Here is a 22701-nt window from a genome sequence, read left to right as displayed (position 1 = left end):
TGTTGGATGACAGGATACTGGGCTAGATGGACCTTTGGTCTGACCCATTATGGCCGTTCTTGTGTTCTGAATAAATTATAGTAAAATGTATGCACAGCCGGTGTCCTGGCTCCCACCTGTAGCTTGGACACATCCCTCTGCCCACCTTGACTTCCCCAGCTTCAGCTCCTGCATCTCCTGTCCCCCAGTCCTCCTGCCCCACCCTCTCCCATAACACCCCCTTCCTTTTCCCCACACCGCACTCCAGCACTGCCCCTCCTCCTGGGCCCCCTTTCCTTCTTCACACTCCCCTGTACCCCCAATACACTCTCCCCATATGCTCCCCTACTCCTCGCACATGATCAAGCCCCCCTGTACCTCCCCACCCCGTCCCCTTCTCACTCCCCCTCCAGCCCTGCCTCCCTTTCTCCTTCTACCCCACCATCGCTTTCTCCCCGGTCGGGCCGTTCTGTGAGCCCTTTCCCAGGTCTCCCTCCCACAGGAGCGCTCCTGAGGGCTGGCGTCCCCTCTTGTGTATTGCCAGGGGCTCCCTGGCAGGGTCTGGTTGGGTCTGACTCCCCCATCTCTCCTCCCCCCCCCGCTTTCAGGCTTGCACTCCAGGCGCGTATTGGACACGGTGGTGTCGGAGCCCAGCCCGGGGCTGCCCTGGTACAGCCGTGTTGTGTATGTGGACGATCAGGTCATCTACGTCTACACCAGCGGGATGCAGAAGGCGGAGCCTCGCACAGTGTGGATGGCGCAGAACGAGGGTCCAGAGTTCTGGGACGAGAGGACCTGGTGGGCACAGCGCCATCAGAAATGGTTCAAAGCGAGTTTGAACACCCTGGGTCAGCTCTACAACCAGAGCGAGGGTGAGTGAAGGACCCGACCCGACCTAGGGATGTAGGGACGTGGGGGGGGGGGGGACGACGGGACACGTGATTGATGTAAACAAGGTGAAGGGACACAGGGATGCGTTTTGGGGATTGGGGGAGGGGACAGCCCTCAGGCGTTTTGTCGCTGGAGTCAGTGTGAATGTGGGGGACAAAGGGACATGGGAAGGGGCTGCAGGATGGAGGGTCCGCAGGATGGAGGTTCCATGCGAAAGACATTTTTGACACCCTCCAAAGTGGGACTCTCATACTGTCCCCTCCCCAAACACCCCAGATTTCTGCTACCACTCCCACTTGCAGCTGCCTCTGCTGTCCTTTGGGGGACCCCCTGCCGCTCATGTGTGGTTATTTCCCAGGCATAGTGGCAGAGGTGCGAAAGCCAGAAGTTACTATCAGACCTGGCTAGTCTGATCTCCTGGTCACTGAGGCCGGAGGATCGCACCCAGTGATTCCTGCATGGAGGGGTTTGTTCCTCCCAGCTACGACAGTGATGCTGTCAGACCCTATAGCTAGAACAGGGCTCTGAGACGTTTTGTCTCAATTCCCAGACACCGAGTGATGGGGAATCCCAATATCGACAGCCCCAAATGTTCAGACACAAGTCAGGCCCCAAAAATCCTGAGTTTGCCTTAAATGTCATGAGTATTTTGGGAATAATATTGGAGCTTATTTTTATTTGCCCTCTGGTTTGAGCCTTTAGGGGACAAATTTCTGGGGTTTTCCCTGTTCCTAGAAGGACTAGAAGTTACTGCTGTAAGAAAAGAGAGCTGAGACTCTCCTCTAATCCCATAAATCCAGGAACTGGGGATTTAATAAAACCACCCCCCAAAAAAAATTAGAACTGGAAGGGACCCTGAAAAGTCATTGAGTCCAGCCCCCTGCCTTCACTAGCAGGACCAAGTACTGATTTTGCCCCCGATCCCTAAGTGGCCCCCTCAAGGATTGAACTCACAACCCTGGGTTTAGCAGGCCAATGCACAAACCACTGAGCTCCCCCTCCCAGTATCATCATGAGACGCACAGTAAAGTCACTAAAGTGGGCAGTGCTGCATTCACTCCAGCCCTGGGGAGAAGCTGCTCACCAGTGAGCCTCCTTCATTGTTTGTTTTGTCTTATTTCCAGAGTGAGTTTATCTAAGGTCAGACTCCTCTTTGCTTTGCAGAGTGAGGGTCTGACATCGACTTGGGCTGGAGAGTTAGTTAGAGAATCAGCCCCTGCAACGTGCAGAGACTCCCGGGCTTCCTTACTTCTGGCAGCACAAACCCCAGCACGTGTCCCCTGGTTGGAGCCCCTGGGGTCAGGCAGGTTCCCCTGCACGCTATCGATAGATGTGTAAAGAGCTGTTCTTCCTGCTCGGTCCCCAGTGTGTGGGGCTGTAGCCACCTGGCCAGGCCCCCGATTGGGCTGTCTCACTTGGCTTGGTGATGATCCATAAGCGTTCAGTGCCTGGCACTGCTGAACTGTCCCTGGCAGGTGAGGGTCTCTCTGATGTAATTGCTCTGCCCTTCCTGATAGGGGACTGGCGAGTGAAAATCCCTGATTCCCCCGTGTCAGTGGTACTGGCCTGTCACATTGGTCCTCACCCAGGAGTGTCCCCAGCCCCTTGTTCTAACACCCCCCCTCTTGCCCTAATCCCTCCTGCCTCCCAGCACTGGGACAGCAGCAATGAGAACTAATTCCTGTCCTGCCCTGAACACCTGGGTTCCTGGCGGCCCTGCCCCAGGACTAAGCGACAGGGCAGAGGGTTGCCAAGTGTCTGCCCCCCTAGCCCACCCCCTCTGTAGCTAGTTTAACCCTCTCGTGACTAGTCTCACCCATTGGTCCCCTGTTGCTGAGCCTGTCCAGCCTGACCTGCTCACACGGACACCGGCCTCCCCAGTGCTGAGAGAGGGGCTCCGCTCGCCCGCCCCTAAGCCTGCGCTGGGGAGCTGCTGTTCTGTCCCCGCTGCCCCCTCCTGCTTCCTCCCCCCATTTGCCCCCTCCTTGCAGTCCTGGGGCTGCCAGCTTGCTGGAGACTGTCCTGAGTCTTGCACCTTGGCCACCAACAGTGTTCCCCTCTCTAGCTGTGTCTGCCCCCAACATGGGGGAATTCGGGGTCTTGTCCCTCTGAAATGACATCTGTGCCCCCACCCTGCTCATCCCTGTGGAGTGCAGAAGGGAGGAGAAGAGGGGTGGGTGGGGAGGCCTGTCCCACCCCACTCCTCTCGGGTGCCTGGCTTGGGATCTCTGCATGTTCTGTGACCAGCCGCCCCGCCCCTCTCAAGAGTCTCAGTGGTTCTCTCGTTACACCATCCCTTTTCCACGCAGTTGTTCTCTCACTTTTTGCCTTTAGTTGATTGGTATAAATAGTTAGTTGGACTCTCGTAGCAGAGTATCTTCTGCTCCTGCAACTGAGCATGCCTCAGTCTCTGGGCTTCGAACCCGGTGTCTCCTGCGGCAAGCCCATGCCTTTGAGCAACCTGCACTCGAGCTGTCTAAAGTGCTTGGGGGAGACCCCTATTGCGGATCGCTGTCAGCTCTGCCACCAGTTCAGTGCAGGGGAGTGCAACCTGTGTCTGGCTACTCCTCTGCCCCTGCTCCGCAGGCAATACCATTGACTCCGCCCTGTTCACAGGCTCTGTTGAGTCCAGTACCCGACCAGCCGCCGGCACCAGAGGGGCAGTGAGGCACCAGCAGGGTTGCGGTACCATCCATCCTGGAGGCGTTTGTTGTGGCCAGGGACTTGCTGGCATGTTCGCTACCACCGTTGCCGGCAGTACAACAGTTGGTGTCAGCAGTGCGGGCAAGCAGAAGGGAGCATGATGCCCCGAGCTCCCATTTGGTACCAGGCCCCTTGCTCTCTTATGTCGAAGCAGGCTTCCCCATCTTGGCACCGATCCCTGGATCCTCAGCACCGTCCCTTGGAGCCGACGGGTACCACACACCCCTCGTCCCCACAAGATGACTCATCATCCAAGTTGGAGTTTGAATCTTGCACCCAGCCAAGGGACTGGTACCAGTACCCCACCAATCGGCCCTATGCAATGGTGGATCCCGGGATTGGGGGTCCTCCGATCGCCTGGCCCACTGGGCAATGGTCCATGCAGATGTAATGGCCTTTTCGGAACCCCTGGGGTTTTCCTCCGCTGCCTGTACCCCCGTCTAGGTGCTCCTACTCAGTGGTGCCTGAGAGAAGGCTTCCTCTGTCACACCAAACAGCTGCTGATCCCGACTACGATACTGAGCCAGGTACAGACTCTCAGAACCTGGAGCGACAGGATCCGGTTGGTGCAGAAGGAGAGGAGAAAGGTCCCATGCTGGTGCAGGCTGCCTCCTCCACCCCAGAAGAGGCAGGGGTGGGTGTTTCACCTCCCCAGGACATTTCAAGGCTCACCAGGAGTTATGGAAGAAGGTGGCCTTGAACTTAGGGCTGGAAGTGGAGGTAGTTAAAAAGTCTTCCAACAGCCTGGTCAACATCTGGACTGCAGTGGCCCTGTCGAAGGTAGCTCTGCCTCTCAATGAGGCCATCATAGGTCCAGTTAAAACCTGTGGCAGACCCCTTCCTCACTGCCCCCCACATCAAGGAAGGCAGATAGGAAGTACTATGTCTCCACCAAAGGGTAGGAGTACATGTGTTCCCAACCCTCTCCTGGATCCTTGGTGGCCTCGGCAGCCAATGAGAGGGAAAGGCCAGGGTTGTAAGGGGCAACCCCCAAGTCAAAAGAATAAAAAAAGCAAGACCGTTTTGGTAGGAAAATGTATTTATCGTTGGACTACAGCTCCAGCCAACAGGCCATTGGGTGCTGAGTATGGTGGAGGAGGGTTATACACTTCAGTTCGTTTCCATGCCTCCCTCCTACCCCCCATCCCTGTCCCTCTTCAGGGACCCTTCTCATGAGCAATATTTAGCCCAGGAGGTGCAAGCCATTCTCTGGGTAGGAGCGGTGGGGGAGGTGCCTCGGAATTTAAAAGGGAAAGGGTTTCACTCCCGTTATTCCTGTGATGGGTTCGGTCACAGAGATCCCCTTGGGACTGTCACTGATATGCTGAAATAATCTCTGAGCAGGTTTTCCATGCCAGCTTGGGAATTCCAGAACCCTGTCTGGTTGAGCCAGACATGCTAGCCTGTTTACACAGACCCAGGGTCTGGGCCACGTTCCCAAAGCTGCAGGCTTTAGCTGAAAACTGCTCAGCAGGTTACCTGTCTCCAGCACCCAGACACCCAGTTCCCAATGGGATCCAAACCCCAAATAAATCTGTTTTACTCTGTATAATACTTATACAGGGTAAATTCATAAATTGTCCACCCCCTATAAGACTGATATAGAGATATGCACAGCTGTTTGCTCCCACAGGTATTAATCACTTACTCTGGGTTTATTAATAAACAAAAGTGATTTTATTAAGTATAAAAAGTAGGATTTAATGATTTCAAGTAATAACAAACAGAACAAAGTAAGTCACAGAGCAAAATGAAACAAAACACGCAAGTCTAAGCTTAATACGTTAAGAAACTGATTACAGGAAATATTTCGCCCTCAAAGATGTTCCAATAAGTTTACTTCACAGACTGGACTCTTTCCTAGTCTGGGCCCAATCCTTTCCCCTGGTACAGTCTTTGTTAGATCCAGCAGACATCTCAGGCGATAAGCAGGGTTTTTTTCATGACTGGCACCCCCTTTTATAACTTTGGCACAAGGCGGGAATCTTGTGTCTCTCTGGGTCCCTGCCCCTCCTGCTAAATGGAAAAGTACCAGATTTAAGATGGATTTCACTACCAGGTGATATGGTCACATGTCTCTGAGACCTCTAGTCTCCAGTCCTCCTGGGTTGCTACCCCTCCCCCCCACAGGAAGGCTTTCAGGTAAATAAACCACGTACCATCAATTGTCTTAATCAGTGGGAGCGATCAAGTTCCTAATGCCCCATTGATGGCCCTCACCTGGTGTGACTACAACAGTGATACAAGTTTATCTTATTTCCCCAACTCCAGACATAGAAATAATACATGCAAACAAATAGGATGAATACACTCAGTAGATTACAAGCTTTCTAATGCCATCATACAAGAGACCTTTTGCATAAAACATATTCCAGTTACATCATATTCACATTCATAAGCATATTTCCATAAAGCATATGGAGTGCAACGTCACAATTCCTTAATCCTGAGTGCCAAAGGGGGTCTCTGACCCATTCTAGACCTGCAGCACCTCAAAGGCTGAAGCTGTGCATTGTCTCCCTGGCCTCCATCATTCCTTCCCTGGATCCAGGGGATGGGTACGCCGCCCTTGATTTGAAAGATGCCTATTTCCACATCTCTATTTTCCGAGGCCACAGAAGGTTTCTCAGGATCATTGTGAACCAGGCTCATTACCAGTTTACCATCCTCCCATTCAGCCTGTCAGCAGCCAAATGGGTCTTTATGAAATGCATGGTAATAGCGGCAGCCTACCTGAGAAGGTGAGGGGTGCAGGTGTATCTATACCTCAATAACTGGCTGGTCAAGGGCCAGTCCAAGTCCCAGGTAAAAGCCAGCATCCACCTTGTACAAGCAACGTTTCGAGCACTGGGCCTGCTGATAAACAACCAGAAGTCAACACTCATCCCAATTCAGAGGATAGAGTTTATCGGAACAGTGCTCGATTCTACCCAGGCCAGGGCCTTCCTCCCAGAAGCCCACTTCCAGTCAGTGTTGTCACAGGTCAAGGCCCACTCAGGCTGTTGGGTCACATGGCCTCGTGCATATACGTGGTGTAGTATGCAAGGTTGCACCTCAGACCCCTTCAGGCTTGGCTGGCCTCAGCGTACTGGCCAAACAGCCATCATTTGGACTCGGTGCTCGGACAGATCCCTGGTTGGTAGGCTTGGATGTTCCTTTGTCAGGCCCCAACCCTCGGTATCCCTAATGTTGGATGCATCCAAGCTCGGTTGGGGGCCCATCTCGGGCACCTCAGGACACAAGGTCAGTGGTCCCAGCAGGAACTCTTGCTACGGATAAACGTCAGAGAGCTCAGGGTGGTACGCCTAGCACGTCAGGTGTTCTTACCCCACATCGCAAGCAAGGTGATGCGAGTTCTTACGGACAACATGGCAGCCATGTTTTACATCAGCAGGCAGAGAGCAGCCTGCTCTGCTCCCCCTGTGTCAGGGGGCCATTTGCTTGTGGGAGTTCTGTATAAAGCATTCGATCCACCTCGAAGCTTCTCACCTTTCGGGAGCCCAGAATGAGCTGGCAGATCAGCTCTTCTCACTGCAAATAGTCCCTATGCCCTGACATAGCAAGGATCATTTTGCAGTGGTGGGGTGCTCCCCTCGTAGACCTGTTCACAACCAGACAGAACAGGAAATGTCAGCAGTTCTGCTGTCTGCGTGACTGCGACCCGGGCTCGCTCACAGACGCCTTCTTACTCCAGAAAGCATCTGTTCTGCGCCTTTCCCCCCATACTTTTTGTGCACAAGGTCTTTGCTGAACGTCAAGGGCAAAGGTTATTCTCATAGCCTCAGCCTGCCATGTCAGCACTAGTTTGGCTTATTTCTAGACCTGTCAGTAGCAACTCCAATGCTCCTCCCTCCCCTTCTGGGCCTGTTCTTGCAAGATCACGGCCAAATGCTTCATCTGCCTGACAGCTCCATGGTTAAACCTGTAGAACTGGCCTGTTCGGAGCAGGTCTGCTAGGTCTTGTTAGGCAGTAGGAAACCATCTACCAGAGCTACTTACCTCGCCAAGTGGAAGTGTTTCTCCTTTGGTCTACCCAGCAGGGCCTCTCACCCACGTGCCAGAACCTCCCTATGAGTGGGGAGCCACCAGTGCTGAAACTGTGACTCCGCCTCTTCCCCTAATGCCCCCCCACACTCCACCTCTTCTCCTGAGGCTCCGCCCCCTCCCCTCCTGCTCTCACCTAAAGTGGCAGGGCCATGGTCCCGCTGTTCCGGCACCCCTGCCTCTCACCCACTGAGTCATCTCTCAGATGAAGCAGATACTCCAGAACAAGTCTGGAAACAGCCAGGTCTAGCGATTTCATCTGTTAAGGTACACCTAGCAGCCATCTCAGCATTCTACCCCCTGCTGGGTGGTCGATCAGTTTTTTCACATGAAATGTCCATTCACTTCCTCAAAGGCTATACTTGCAAATCTGGGAACCCATCTGTGTAAACGAGGGAGGATAGCACCCTTGTGTAACTCCCCAACCATATTCAGTTAGCTGTAGAATCCTCCTTAGCAGCTGGACCCTAACTGCCTTACCTGTAAACGGTTAAGAGAGAAACTTAAAATGAGTTGGCACCTGACCAGGGGAACCAATAAGAAAGCTGTACCTTTTCTAATTGGGAAAAACTGCTGGGTGTGTGGGTCTTTTGTTCTATATAGAAAGGACTACACAGAAAGTCGATCCGTAAATTCACACAGCTCTTTGTGGCAGTAGCTGATAGGATGAAAGCCCTACCCATTTCGGCTCAGAGAATTTCATCCTGGATCACATTGTGCATTCACATGTGGTACGAGCAGGTAGGTGTCCCACCACCTGCCTTCCTGACGGCCCATTCTGTGAGAGCACAAACTTCCTCAGTGGTGTTCATGGCCCAGGCCTGATCCAGGACATTTGCAGAGAGGCGACCTGGGCGTCAGACACTTTTTCTTCCAACTACGCTATCAACCAGCAAGCTAGACATGCACTGGGTTTGGTTGGGCAGTGTTGTAATCCACTTGTCTGTTGCCGGCCCAAAGGGCCCGAGGGGGCAACAGCGGGGTTCGTTGCCCGGTGTGCTTCGTACCAATGAACACACCGAGGTGGAGAAGCAATCCAAGTTTATTCAAGAGCTCTGAATAGGCACTAGGAGACCAGCATGTCTCAAATCAAGTGCAACAAATACAAACAAGTTTCCCATTTTATACTCCAAGCTGTTTGTGTGCAAGCCTTTGTTCTGTTACTCCCTCTTACCCCTCCTACCCCTCCCTCCTCGAGCAGTTAGTTAGAAAAATTCCCATTCACATGCTTATATTTGACCTTGCAAGCTCTACGCAGTAGGCCTTTCCCTTCCCCCTTTCCCCCGCATTATCACTACCGTTTTTGTTAGTGCGAGCAAAACTGCAGCTGTCTGCTAGAAAAAAGCTGACCATTACATATTCTGCTTCAGCATAGGCTATTAGCATGGAAGTAGGTGAAAGTTCACAAGATGGAGTTACTGTGGCTCACTTAGACCCAGAGCAGGGAGGTTTCATCGGCACTTATGGCCTTCCATCCCCCCGAGTTACCTGGTAGCTATGCCTAGTGACACCAATATGTCCATGAACTTGGGAGTCACCGAACATGGAATGGATATGTGCAAGCATTTGAAGAAGAAAAAATGGTTACTACCCTTTCTGTAACTGTTGTTGTTTGAGATGTGTTGCACACGTCCATTCCACGAGCCACCGTCCTACCCCTCTGTTGGAGTTGCTGGCAAGAAGGAACTGAGAGGTGCGGGGTCAACCAGTCCCCTTGCACCGCAACATAAGAGTGCTGCACTAGAGGGCGCTAGAGCCGGCCTGACGGGTATCACTGAGGGAAAAGTTTCTGGCGACTGTGTATGGGGCACGCACACTTAGTGTGGAATGGACGTGTGCAACACATCTCTAAGAACAACCGTTACAGGAAGGTTAGTAACTGGTTTTTGTCCAAACCTGTGGCATTGTTCAGGGACACAGCTTAGTGGGCTTGGCTCTCACCTATGGCTGTGACACCAAATTGTATTTTAATCCCTTGGCCTACATTTTTCCAGAAGCGATTAGTGATTTTTGGGTGTCTGATATGCAGAGGCCGGGTGCTCCCACTTTCTGATCAGGCCCCTTTAAAAGGTTTCAGTTGGGCACCCAAAATCACTAGTCATTGCTGAAAATCTAGGCATTTACCTCAATGTATCTAATGCAGGGTGGGGGAGGGGTGAAAATATTTGGGGCCCTGTGTGGATTATTTTTATGCCCCCACATTCTGCCCTGTTTGCCAAGCTAGGGGTCTGATCCGTTCCCCACACGTTTCAGTCTTCCTCGTGTTCTGCACAGTGTTCTCTGTTCACCACAGCCTCCCTCCCTCTTCCCTAAATTCTCCTTCCTTGCCTCCTGTCAGCCCAGGGGTGGCTGTATTAACTGTGTCAGTTCTTGGTTGTGTGTGAGATGGTGGCCGTTGTTGTGAAGATTAGCCTGAATGTAGGAAAATGGTGGCCAGCTGAACTAAGGGCCATCAATGGTCTGATCCTTACAGGGAATCACCTTGAGACAGTGGCCACGTGAAAAAGAGGCCAAGCATCCAGAGTTGGTTCTTTGCCGTTCCTAGATTGAGTTGGGGGCACGGGAAGATAGTGCAGGGAAACAGAGTGACCCTGGGGATTCTGTGAGGTCATTAAACCAGAGCAGAGGTTAGTGTGGGGGACAGACCTGTACCCCCTCCCCACAGGGACATGGGGGTACTGTGAATGGAGAAGGTGGGGGACTGTAACCGGGCGCAGGCTCACCCGGCAGCCCCCCCTGCTGGTGATCTTGGAATTAGCTTCCAGCCTCCGGAGCGCCCTCTGCTGGCCGGTGTTTCGCTTTGCCGCTGGCCCCCGTGTCCCTCCCAGACCCCGGGTGACCCTGTCACTGGGTGCTGCCCCCTGGCAGGACCCCTACTGTTTCTCCGGGTCTCCCAGCTCAGGGGACCCCCTACCCACTACCCCCACCTCGCCTCAGTTGTAGGCTACTGCCAGTCACCAACTCGCCCCCGTGCACTGGGGCAGACTGCAGTGTAAGCCACTCATCATAGGCAAGGTTGGGTCTGGACCTGCTGCCTCTACCTATTGCTGGGCTGCCCCTTTGCAACCCCAGTACTTGTCTTAGGCCCTCTGCTAGGCTGGCAGCCTGGGGGTTTTCTAGGCTGGAGCTCTCCGTATCCTCTAGCCTTCCCCCAGCCCTGCTCCACTCCCAGTACCCTGCTTGGCTCCCTAGCAGCCAGGCCCTTCTCTCTCTACAAGCAGAGAGAGAGTGTTTGGGCTCCTGGCCCGCAGACTCTTATAGGGACTAGCTGGGCCTGATTGGGGCGTGGCCCCAGCTGTGTCTGCCTTCCCCAGTCAGCCCAGGCTTTCCTTCACAGCCTCAGCCCTCTCCCAGGGCTTGCTTTAACCCTTCCAGGGCTGGAGCGGGTGACCACCCCGCTACAGGGACCAAGTGACCCTGAGGACCCTGCAAAATTAATACAACCAGAGCAGGAGAGAGTGGGATATAGGCACCCTGAACTCTCTCTCTCTTCTCCAGAATGACCCTAACTATCAGAATTGGGGGGATCCTCAGAGAGCAGAAGAGAGCTGGAGGGGATAGACCCCTGCAATGTCCGGAGTACTCCCTTTGGGGTCGTGCCACCCTGCACCCCCTGCAGGAAGCATACAAGAACAAGCAGCAGTGAGGTACTCCTTGAAGGTTGTGAGCTCTCTGTAGTGGGAGGTCTTTAGTGTACAAAGACCCAGCAGATGGAGAGGGTGCCCCCTGCAGTTTTGGTTCCCTCCTGAAAGGAGCTGTGAGGGTGTAGGACCCAACAGCATACGTGGGAACCCCATTTCTCAGGGGAGGGAGAGTCCAGTAGCAAGAAGAACCACCACTGGGCCACCTGCAGTGGGGTCTTGGTGAGATTTTCAGAGAGAGGCTGCTGCTGACCCTCAGCTGTGTTTCAGGGTTTCACATTATCCAGATGAAATATGGCTGTGATCTCCGGGAAGACAACACCACTTGGGGGTTTTACCAGGATTCCTATGACGGACGAGACTTTCTTACCTTCGATAAGGAGACCATGACTTTAGGAGCAGCAGATATTGGGGCTCAGATCACCAAGAGGAGATGGGATGCTGAAGTATTTGACAACCAGCAGTGGAAACACTACTTGGAAGAGAGATGTATCCCCTGGCTAAGGAGTTCTCTAGAGTACGGGAAGGAGACTCTGCAGAGGAAAGGTAAGTCGGGGGACAAGCCCCACCCAGAAGGTCACTACAAATTACATCTCCATTCCCCAGCCCCAGTTCCAAAATGGAGCAGGGGGATAGGGGGCCGTTCAGCTAACCTTGCACCAGGGATGGGTGGGGAAACAAACCCTTTCCCCCCCATCTCTGCTGGAAAAAAAGATAAGAAATTGAAAATGTTAAAAGCAGCTCACTGTAGAGACACAGTAGTTATCAAGCCAATCTGCCTGTGCATGTGCATTTTAGAGCACTTTGCTTAATTATGGAAGTGCCACCACTTCTATGGACACCAGCTTCATTCACCATGTAATTCTTCCTCATTCACTGTATGTACCATCGTATTTGTTATGTTACCCCCAGCCCCTGTGTTCCACCAATGACGGTAGCTTTGTCCTTGTTGCCTCTTTGTCCAAACTTCTCCCACAGTCATCTATGTGCTTTCTTCCATGCCATCCCGTACATGTGGAATTGCCCTCCATATACTAACCTGGAAGAATGTTACCCTTGTCGTCCTCAAAGTTTTCCCCCCTCAAGACCTACCTTTGCTGCAACACCCGCTTACTTATTACTTGATTCTTTTATCAATAAGACATCAGATAATCACACTCCAATTTATTACCAAAGCTTTTTAGTTAAAGATTAATCAGCACAAACATAGAAGGGAAGAGGTTAAATGCTTTAACACTCCGACTCAGGAGGACAGTTGCAGTGTTGCTTCAAAATGTTAACTCGCTATTATCCCTGTATGTACCTTTGTCTGTTACCATGGACACAAATTTCCCAAATTAGTTAGCATCATTACACACCCTAATCTTTCCATTCCCAAACAGTTTGCACTTGCTGTTCAAGGTTACTTGAAATTTGTACCCAGTTTTTTGCAACATACTAGTTGCTTATTTCTCTCACAAACCTCAGCAGAACATTATCTTGTCCTTGGCCCTCTTTACAAATGCCAAGAAGAAAAAGCCATACACAGCAATGTAATGTATATTTCAGTACCAAGGGACTGGGAAACTGATTTTTCAACATTAGCATAATTCCTTTTGAAATCCATAATATTGGGTAAATAGTTTTGGTAACAACCTATGAGAAATTAGCCAATTAATATTAGCTAGTTTGAGGGGAATTTAGCACTGTGTGTCACTTTTTGTTAAATGGGCCCTTTCCATCTCTAATTGGTCAGTTTATCCAGTCCTGTAGCGAGGTGGTCTGGCTTCCCACCGCCCCGGAGGGGAACGAACCTCCCTGGACACCAAAGTGGGCGGAGCCAGCAAACCCTGTGCCCGCCCCTCAGAGGTCAAGGCGCAGGACAGGAAGTATAAAATCCCAGAGCTCACTTGAAGCTCAGCCACTGGAGAGACCAGACACCTGTGGTGTAGCTTCCAGTGGGGAGACCACGGCGATCGGCGGCCAAACCGAGGACTGGCCAGACCAGCCAACGCCTGATGCTAGCCCGAGCCCAGAGATGCTACCAAGCCTACCGCTTGCCTATTACCCTGAGGAGCTGCCAAACCAACCGCTCGCCAGCTACCCCGAGGAGCCCATGGTGTGTGACCCGTGGAGGACGCCGTCCAGACCCAGGTACCTCTAGAGGGGGAGGAAGGAAGTAGCCCGGGGGCAGCCGACCCGAGTCTGGCTCTGGCAGTGTTGCAGCCAATGTTAGTGTGTTGCGGTCAGGATCCCCACTGACACAGCAGCGGGTCTTCTGCCGCTGCTAGGGCCCCGGGCTGGGACGCAGCGGAGTGGGTGGGCCTGCGTCCCCCCTGCTACCCACCTCGCGGGTGGCAGTCTCCCCCTCTCCCCGGCTGCTCAGAGCCGGGAGCCTGGGGTTTGCTGTTCAACCTGTTTGCTCAGCCCCTGCCTGAGGGCCTGAGCTAGTGACTGTTTGTTGTTCCACCCTGACCTGGGGCCTGGGCTTGCTACTATTGAACTGTTTGTTCAGCCCCTGCCAGAGGGCCGGAGCTGCTGATGGTTTGCCGCACAGCCGAGCTAATTCCCCGACCCACCTGACCAAAGTAGCGAGGCTGTCTGGCTCCCCGCCGCCCCGGAGGGGGATGAGCCCCAGCCGAACTGCCCTACACGTGGTGGAGAATGTGGGCATCCTTGTGAGAAGGGATCTGCGGTGGAGCGTGCCCGAGTTGAGGGAAGCCTGCAAGCGGTGGCTACAACCCGAAAGGCGAACCCTGGATGAGCTCGTTGAACAAATTTTTCTGGAGCAATTCGTCCATATACTCCCGTTGCGAGGGAGGGCCTGGGTCCTCCGCCATCGGCCTACGACCTTAACTGCTGCCATCACATTGATGGAGGATTTCCTGCCGCTGAATCATAGAATCATAGAATCTCAGGGTTGGAAGGGACATCAGGAGGTCATCTAGTCCAACCCCCTGCTCAAAGCAGGACCAATTCCCAACTAAATCATCCCAGCCAGGGCTTTGTCAAGCCGGGCCTTAAAAACCTCCAAGGAAGGAGACTCCACCACCTCCCTAGGTAACACATTCCAGTGCTTCACCACCCTCCTAGTGAAATAGTGTTTCCTAATATCCAACCTAGACCTCCCCCACTGCAACTTGAGACCATTGCTCCTTGTTCTGTCATCTGCCACCATTGAGAACAGCCGAGTTCCATCCTCTTTGGAACCCCCTTCAGGTAGTTGTAGGCTGCTATCAAATCCCCCCTCATTCTTCTCTTCTGGAGACTAAACAATCCCAGTTCCCTCAGCCTCTCCTCATAAGTCATGCACTCCAGACCCCTAATCATTTTTGTTGCCCTCCGCTGGACTCTTTCCAATTTTTCCACATCCTTCTTGTAGTGTGGGGCCCAAAACTGGACACAGTACTCCAGATGAGGCCTCACCAATGTCGAATAAAGGGGAATGATCACGTCCCTCGATCTGCTGGCAATGCCCCTACTTATACAGCCCAAAATGCCGTTAGCCTTCTTGGCAACAAGAGCACACTGTTGACTCATATCCAGCTTCTCGTCTACTGTGACCCCTAGGTCCTTTTCTGCAGAACTGCTACCTAGCCATTCGGTCCCTAGTCTGTAGCTGTGCATGGGATTCTTCCGTCCTAAGTGCAGGACTCTGCACTTGTCCTTGTTGAACCTCATCAGGTTTCTTTTGGCCCAATCCTCTAATTTGTCTAGGTCCCTCTGTATCCGATCCCTACCCTCTAGTGTATCTACCACGCCTCCTAGTTTAGTGTCATCGGCAAACTTGCTGAGAGTGCAGTCCACTCCATCCTCCAGATCATTAATAAAGATATTAAACAAAACCGGCCCCAGGACCGACCCTTGGGGCACTCCGCTTGAAACTGGCTGCCAACTAGACATGGAGCCATTGATCACTACCCGTTGAGCCCGAGGATCTAGCCAGCTTTCTATCCACCTTACAGTCCATTCATCCAGCCCGTACTTCTTTAACTTGGCAGCAAGAATACTGTGGGAGACAGTATCAAAAGCTTTGCTAAAGTCAAGGAATAACACATCCATTGCTTTCCCCTCATCCACAGAGCCAGTTATCTCATCATAGAAGGCAATTAGGTTAGTCAGGCATGACGTCCCCTTGGTGAATCCATGCTGACTGTTCCTGATCACTTTCCTCTCCTCTAAGTGTTTCATAATTGATTCCTTGAGGACCTGCTCCATGATTTTTCCAGGGACTGAGGTGAGGCTGACTGGCCTGTAGTTCCCCGGATCCTCCTCCTTCCCTTTTTTAAAGATGGGCACTACATTAGCCTTTTTCCAGTCATCCGGGACCTCCCCCGATCACCATGAGTTTTCAAAAATAATGGCTAATGGCTCTGCGATCTCATCCGCCAACTCCTTTAGCACCCTCGGATGCAGCGCATCTGGCCCCATGGACTTGTGCACGTCCAGTTTTTCTAAATAGTCCCGAACCACTTCTTTCTCCACAGAGGGCTGGTCACCTTCTCCCCATATTGTGCTGCCCAGTGCAGCAGTCTGGGAGCTGACCTTGTTTGTGAAGACAGAGGCAAAAAAATCATTGAGTACATTAGCTTTTTCCACATCCTCAGTCACTAGGTTGCCTCCCTCATTCAGTAAGGGTCCCACACTTTCCTTGACTTTCTTCTTGTTGCTAACATACCTGAAGAAACCCTTCTTGTTACTCTTAACATCTCTTGCTAGCTGCAACTCCAAGTGTGATTTGGCCTTCCTGATTTCACTCCTGCATACCTGAGCCATATTTTTATACTCCTCCCTGGTCATTTGTCCAATCTTCCACTTCTTGTAAGCTTCTTTTTTGCGTTTAAGATCAGCAAGGATTTCACTGTTTAGCCAAGCTGGTCGCCTGCCATATTTACTATTCTTTCTACACATCGGGATGGTTTGTTCCTGCAACCGCAATAAGGATTCTTTAAAATACAGCCAGCTCTCCTGGACCCCTTTGCCCTTCATGTTATTCTCCCAGGGGATCCTGCCCATCTGTTCCCTGAGGGAGTCAAAGTCTGCTTTTCTGAAGTCCAGGGTCCGTATTCTGCTGCTCTCCTTTCTTCCTTGTGTCAGGATCCTGAACTCGACCATCTCATGGTCACTGCCTCCCAGGTTCCCATCCACTTTTGCTTCCCCTACTAATTCTTCCCTGTTTGTGAAGCACCAGTGGGATCGATCACTCGAGCCGCCCCGCCAGGACCGGAGCGCCCTAACCCAGAGAAAAGGGGGGCCATCCGGAGCGAACCACGAAATCCATCACGGGGCCCGGAGCCCCGACCTGCCGAGGTCCCGGTTCGACAAGCCCTGGCACCTCGACCAGATGCCCGAGGGACCAACCGAAGCCCTCCCAGGGGCCAGGCGGGAACACTGTCCCAGCCTGGGCGCTTGGATATCGGGCCCTGTTTTTCCTGTGGGAAATATGGCCATTTACAGCGAGACTGCACCGAGATGGATTGCAGCTTCGGCCAGGTCTGCACGGGAGAAGCCTGTGCCCGACGCCCACAGGCCACCAAGGTTATGGTGCCAGTGGTTGTCAGGGATTGGCCAACCTTGGCCCTAATTGACTCAGGCTGTGGCCAGACACTGGTTCGCCAAAGCCTAGGCCTCCAGGCTGACCCACAACTGGGTACCATCCGTCTACAATGCATTCACGGCGACGTACGAGACGACCCTACCCAAGTGCCCAAGCCCGACTGACCGTGGATGGGGTCACACGATCGATGGTGGTCGGCTTGGCTCCTCGGCTCGCCTACCCGGTGATCCTGGGGCGGGACTGGCCAGACTTCCCGGAAGTTCTCCACTCCAATGCCGACGAGAGGCCTGCAACTACCCCAGTACTGGAAGGGAGCCTCCCTGGGACCCAGTCCGAGGGGGAGGAGGCACCAGCCCTCAACGGTCCGGAAGAAGAGCCCGAGGACTCCCCTCCAGAAGCTGCCGCTGAACCCCTGCTTCACACTGACTTTTGTCGTGACTAAAGGGCAGATCCCACCCTCGGTCATGCTTACGAACAACTAGCCACGGTCGATGGGGCCGTAATTGACCCGCACCGGGCGAAGCAGTGGCCACATTTAGAACTGCGACAGGATCGGCTCTATCGGGTAGAATGGGATCCACGCACTGGAGAACCCCAGAGCCAACTACTCGTGCCTCGATGTCACCGGCGGGCAGTAATGAAACTCGCCCACGACATCCCGGCTGCCGGGCACTTGGGCCAAGAGAAGACTCTAGCCCGGATACTGACACGCTTCTTCTGGCCCGGCGTGCATCAGGAAGTAAGGGACTATTGTAACTCCTGTCCAGAGTGCCAGCTAGCCGCACCCCCGCGGACACCCAAGCCCCGTTGGTCCCCATGCCCATAGTTGAAACGTCCTTCAAACGCGTGGCCATGGATCTGGTGGGGCCCCTCCCAAAAAGCACCGCTGGATTTCAGTATGTGTTGGTCCTGGTAGATTATGCTACCCGTTTCCCGGAGGCAGTACCGCTGTGGAGCATCACCGCCCGAACCATTGCGTGCAAGCTCATGAAGGTCTTTGCTCATGTAGGCCTGCCCCAGGATATTCTCACGGACCAGGACACCAATTTTACCTCCCAACTGCTGTGACAGGTGCGTAGGCTCCTCGGGATCAAGCAGTTGCGCACCTCTATTTACCATCCACAAACCGATGGTTTGGTTGAACGGTTTAACAGTACTCTAAAAGACATGTTGCGCAAATTCCACCCAGAAGAACTACGCCAATGGGACCAGTTACTCCCGCCTTTGCTTCTGGCGATCTGGGAGGTACCCCAGGCCTCTACAAAGTTTTCCTCTTTTGAGTTGTATGGCCGCTGCCCACGGGGGTTGCTCGACCTGATGCACGAAAACTGGGAACAAGCTCCATCACCAACCCAGGGCCTCTTGAAGTATGTCCTCCAGCTCCAGGAACGCCTCACTCTCAGGCCGGGGCGCTTGCCCGGGAAAACTTAAGGGTTGCCCAGGAGGCTCAAGCACGGACCTATAACCAAGACATGCAGAGCCGCGACTTTAACCCTGAGGACCGGGTCCTGCTTCTCCTGCCCTCGAGCAAGTCAAAGCTACTGGCCCGCTGGCAGGGCCCCTATGAGGTGGTCTGGAAGGTGGGGCCCGTCACCTATGAGGTCAAGCAACCGGACCGACGTAAGAAAACCTAGCGGTACCATGTCAACCTCCTGAAGCCCTGGCGTGCGTGCGAGGGCTTATTAATTAACCCTTACCCACCGGAGCCAGAACTGGGCCCCCATGCCGCCCTAACCCAAGACACCGAGGGGCCCCAGCTCGCGGAGACCCTCACAGACGAACGCAAGCAAGCCCGGTGCCTCCTGCAGGCGTTCCTGTGAACCTTCACCTGCCAGCCGGGTTACATGACCCAGGTTTATCATACCATTCAGACACAACCTGGGGTAGTGATCCGAGAAGCGACCAGGCCCTTGCCGCACCGAATGCGACAGATCGTCGAGGAAGAGGTACAAGCCATGCTCGAGCTAGGTGTAATTGAACCCTCACAGAGTGAATGGCGTAGTCCGATAGTGCTACTACCCAAGCCCGATGGGACACGGCGCTTCTGCATCGACTTCTGACGTGTCAACGCCATTTCCAAATTTGATGCGTATCCTATGCCACGCGTAGATGAGCTGCTTGGCCGGTGAGGGGAAGCTCGTTTCCTCACCACACTTGACCTCAGCAAGAGCTACTGGCAAATCCCCCTTGATCCCGCTTCGAGGGAGAAGACCGCGTTTGCTACCTCAACAAGTCTATACCAATTCACCCGGATGCCCTTCGGCCTCCATGGGGCCCCAGCCACGTTTCAGCGGCTGATGGACCGTGTCCTCCAACCCCATCGAGACTATGCGGCCGCCTATCTGGATGATGTGGTCATCTACAGCCGCCACTGGGAGGATCATTTGGTACGGGTAGCTGCAGTCCTGAGGTCCCTGCAGGCTGCCGGGTTGACAGCCCACCCAAAAAAATGCTGCATTGGATGGCAAGAGACCACTTATCTGGGCTACACCATAGGGAACAGACAAGTGAAGCCCATCGTGGGAAAAGTCCAGGCCCTGGCGGCCTGCCCGCCTCCCACCACAAAGCATCAGGTGCGACAGTTCTTGGGCCTTGCCGGCTATTATCGGCGTTTCATTCCCCATTTTTCGTCGATCGCCGCCCCTTTGACCAGCCTTTTAACCAAGGACAGCCCTCGATATGTGGTTTGGACCCAGGAATGCGAGGACGCCTTTCAGGAACTCAAAAAGAGTCTCTGCCGTGAACCAGTCCTCTATAGCCCAAATTTCAACCGAGGCTTCATCCTCCAAACGGATGCCTCAAAGGTAGGACTGGATGCCATCCCGTCTCAAGAAATAGATGGGGAAGACCATCCGGTCTTATATATCAGCTGGAAATTGTTCCCGCGGGAGAAGAACTACGCGGTGGTGGTGAAGTAAGCCCTTGCAGTAAAATGGGCTTGTGATGCCCTACGTTACTAGGGTTACTTGGAGCCCTGTTCACCTTAGTCACCGACCAGCCCCGCTTCAGTGGATGAACAAAATGAAAGACAATAATATGAGAATACAGCGTTGGTACCTAGTGCTCCAGCCCTATGCCTTTACGGTTCGCCATAGGGCAGGCAAGGACCACGCTAATGCTGACTTCCTGTCCCGCCTGGGGGGTGTGGAAGGGTCTGGCCCCGACGAGCGGGAGCCAGACTTAAGGGGGGGAGTGTGGAGCGAGGCGGTCTGGCTCCCCGCCGCCCCGGAGGGGGAGGAGCCTCCCTGGACACCAAAGTGGGTGGCGCCAGCAAACCCTGAGCCCGCCCCTCAGAGGTCAAGGCGCAGGACAGGAAGTATAAAAGCCTAGAGCTCACTTGAAGCTCAGCCACGGGAGAGACCAGATGCCTGTGGTGTAGCTCCCAAAGGGGAGACCACGGCGATCGGCGGCCAAACCGAGGACTGGCCAGACCAGCCAACGCCTGATGCTAGCCCGAGCCCAGATACTGCTAGGGCCCCGAGCTGGGACGCAGTGGAGTGGGTGGGCCTGCGTTCCCCCTGCCCCCCACCTCGCGGGTGGCCATCTCCCCCTCTCCCCGGCTGCTCAGAGCCAGGAGCCTGGGGTTTGCTGTTCAACGTGTTTGCTCAGCCCCTCCCTGAGGGTCTGAGCTACTGACTGTTTGTTGCCCCGCCCTGATCCAGGGCCTGGGCCTGCTAATATTCAACTGTTTTTTGTTCAGCCCCTACCAGAGGGCCGGAGCTGCTGACGGTTTGCCGCACAGCCAAGCTCATTCCCCGACACACCTGACCAAAGTAGCGAGGTGGTCTGGCTCCCTGCCGCCCCAGAGGGAGACAAGCCCCAGCCGAACTGCCCTACAAGTCCATTTTTTGCTCCCGGGCCAGGGCAAGATTATTCCCTCTTTCATATCCAGGGACTGAGAGGAGATGGGCACAAACCTAGCGTATGATTGACACCTGTATCTGGAGCTTAGTGAAGCCTTTCAAGGTACTTGTGTCACTGTGGCTTGGAGCAAAGGCTTCTGGTTACCACATTAATAGAATTTGGTCAGGGATGCTGATGCTGTGAATGCGGCACAGAAATCCTCTAACATGGTGGAAAATCCTCATCAGAGGGATTCCGTCTCATGGACTCTCATCCTCTCCCACTGCTGGGGTCTCAGAATTTCATTTTGCAAAGCTCCAGCAAAGACTGCCTTGATTAGAGCTTGAAAACAACTAACTTCAATTTCTTCTTTTTCCCAGTGCACCCAACAGCTAGAGTGAGTGACAGGTCATCTCATGACGGCCTCAGCACCCTCTCCTGTAAGGTCAGTGGGTTCTACCCCCGGGACATCACCGTGACCTGGCTGAAAAATGGGGAGAGCAGACAGCAGGTGACCTACTCTGAAGGCATTCTACCCAATGGGGATGGGACCTACCAGACCTGGGTGACAATGGAGATTGATCCCAAGATCAAAGCCCATTATTCATGTCACGTGGAGCATGAAAGCCTGTTAGAGCCACTCTCTGTCTCCTGGGGTAAGGAGTTTGTGTGTTTGTCTGTTTTCCTAGTGGGGGAGGGGGAATCCATTAAACTCAACCCCTGAAAAATTCTCATTCGGATTAATAGGCTGAAGCTGGAATTTCCTGAGGGTCTGTGAGGCCCTTTCCTCTTTGACCCTGTCCCTCTGCAGTCAAGTTCTTGTGCTAGAGTTGAGCCCCAGGCACTGCAGACCCCATGTCTTGCTCTCCAGTTTTCTGCCTTTGGGGCTGTTGGATATATCTCAGCAATACAGTGTCTCTGAAGGGAGAAGATTAACAATGAGACATTAAGGCCTGAAGGACCATTCTAATCATCTGATCTGAGCTCCTGCATAGCCCAGGGCAGGGGGGAATCACACCAGGGACCCCAGCATCCAGTCTGGTCATCTGTGGGCAAACTAGAACTGACCCTTCAGAAAGAGATGCCCATTCCAGATGTAAAGTCTCCAAGAGATGGAGAATTTATCACATCCCGGGGAAGCTCAAATCTGCTCCTTATTTCCAGACAGAATTGGTCTTGCTTCAGCTTGCAGCCCGGTCTCAAGTTAATGCACTCGTGATCCTGCCATGAGTGCAGGGGACGGGACTAGATGACCTCTCGAGGTCCCTTCCAGTCCTATGATCCAGCAGGTTCTCAGAAATATGGCTCTACGGGTCCTTCATTCTTGCCCATGTGGCCAGAGAGAGATGTTTAATGTTGGGAGCAGCTTGTTTCTGTGTGCAGTGATGCTGGAAGAGAGGGTATGGCCTTGGAATGGAGCGAGGAGGCAGATTAGAGCCCTGCATCAGTCTCCTATGCCCCTAGTACAAGAAAGTCGAGGAAGAATTTTTTACACATGGAGCTGCCTTCCAGCCATCTTTTTGCTTGGTTAATCGGGATATGGAAAAATGCAGCATTTGGAAGTGCAACCAATTTCTAAAAGGGCAGCCTTCACTGGAAATCTAGTCATCAGATGGTTTCACATCATACTCCTGCTACCACGTCCCCTGCCAATTTTTGTGTCATAAACCACATTTCCTTATTCTCTTAGAAATATTTTTCTTTTTGCTGTATTATGATGTGGATCTTTCAGACAACAGGAGAAGCTGATTAGTGAAACTGAAAGTGTATACAGAACTCGGGGTTTAACACGTTTATATAAGGCAAGAACAGTATTAAAATATCTCTATCGTCCCCTCTTCACTTCCTGCCCCCTCAAAAAACATGCATTGTGTCTGTAACTCCATTCATGGCTGGGAAATCCAGAGCTTTGAGGTCAGTTTCCAGTTTGTCACCATACTCCCACAATGGGATTGTGTTCCATTAGTCATGAAAGTCAGTGTGGTCAAGGGGGGTTAGGGGCTGGGAGCCAGGACTCCTGGGTTCTGTCCTTGGCTCTAGGAGGGGAGTGGGGTCTGGTAGGTT

The 22701-nt window shown here is 53.2% G+C and overlaps 1 protein-coding gene across 3 annotated transcripts in view; it reads left to right on the top strand.

The window, feature by feature from the left end:
• The first annotated feature begins 624 nt into the window (after window positions 1–624).
• The window catches only part of LOC135879744 (class I histocompatibility antigen, F10 alpha chain-like), a 28829-nt gene continuing 6752 nt past the window's right edge, over window positions 625–22701 (top strand). For all 3 annotated transcript variants that reach the window (XM_065405801.1, XM_065405800.1, XM_065405799.1), the window contains exons 1-3: window positions 625–851; window positions 11529–11804; window positions 21018–21293. In XM_065405801.1, coding sequence (XP_065261873.1) covers window positions 704–851; window positions 11529–11804; window positions 21018–21293 — 700 coding nt within the window. In that variant the 5' untranslated portion in view covers window positions 625–703. The remainder of the gene's footprint in view (window positions 852–11528; window positions 11805–21017; window positions 21294–22701) is intronic.

The sequence above is a fragment of the Emys orbicularis genome, chromosome 5 (assembly GCF_028017835.1).
Source record: "Emys orbicularis isolate rEmyOrb1 chromosome 5, rEmyOrb1.hap1, whole genome shotgun sequence".
Taxonomy (NCBI): Eukaryota; Metazoa; Chordata; order Testudines; family Emydidae; genus Emys; species Emys orbicularis.
This window is presented reverse-complemented; position numbering and strand designations above follow the sequence as displayed.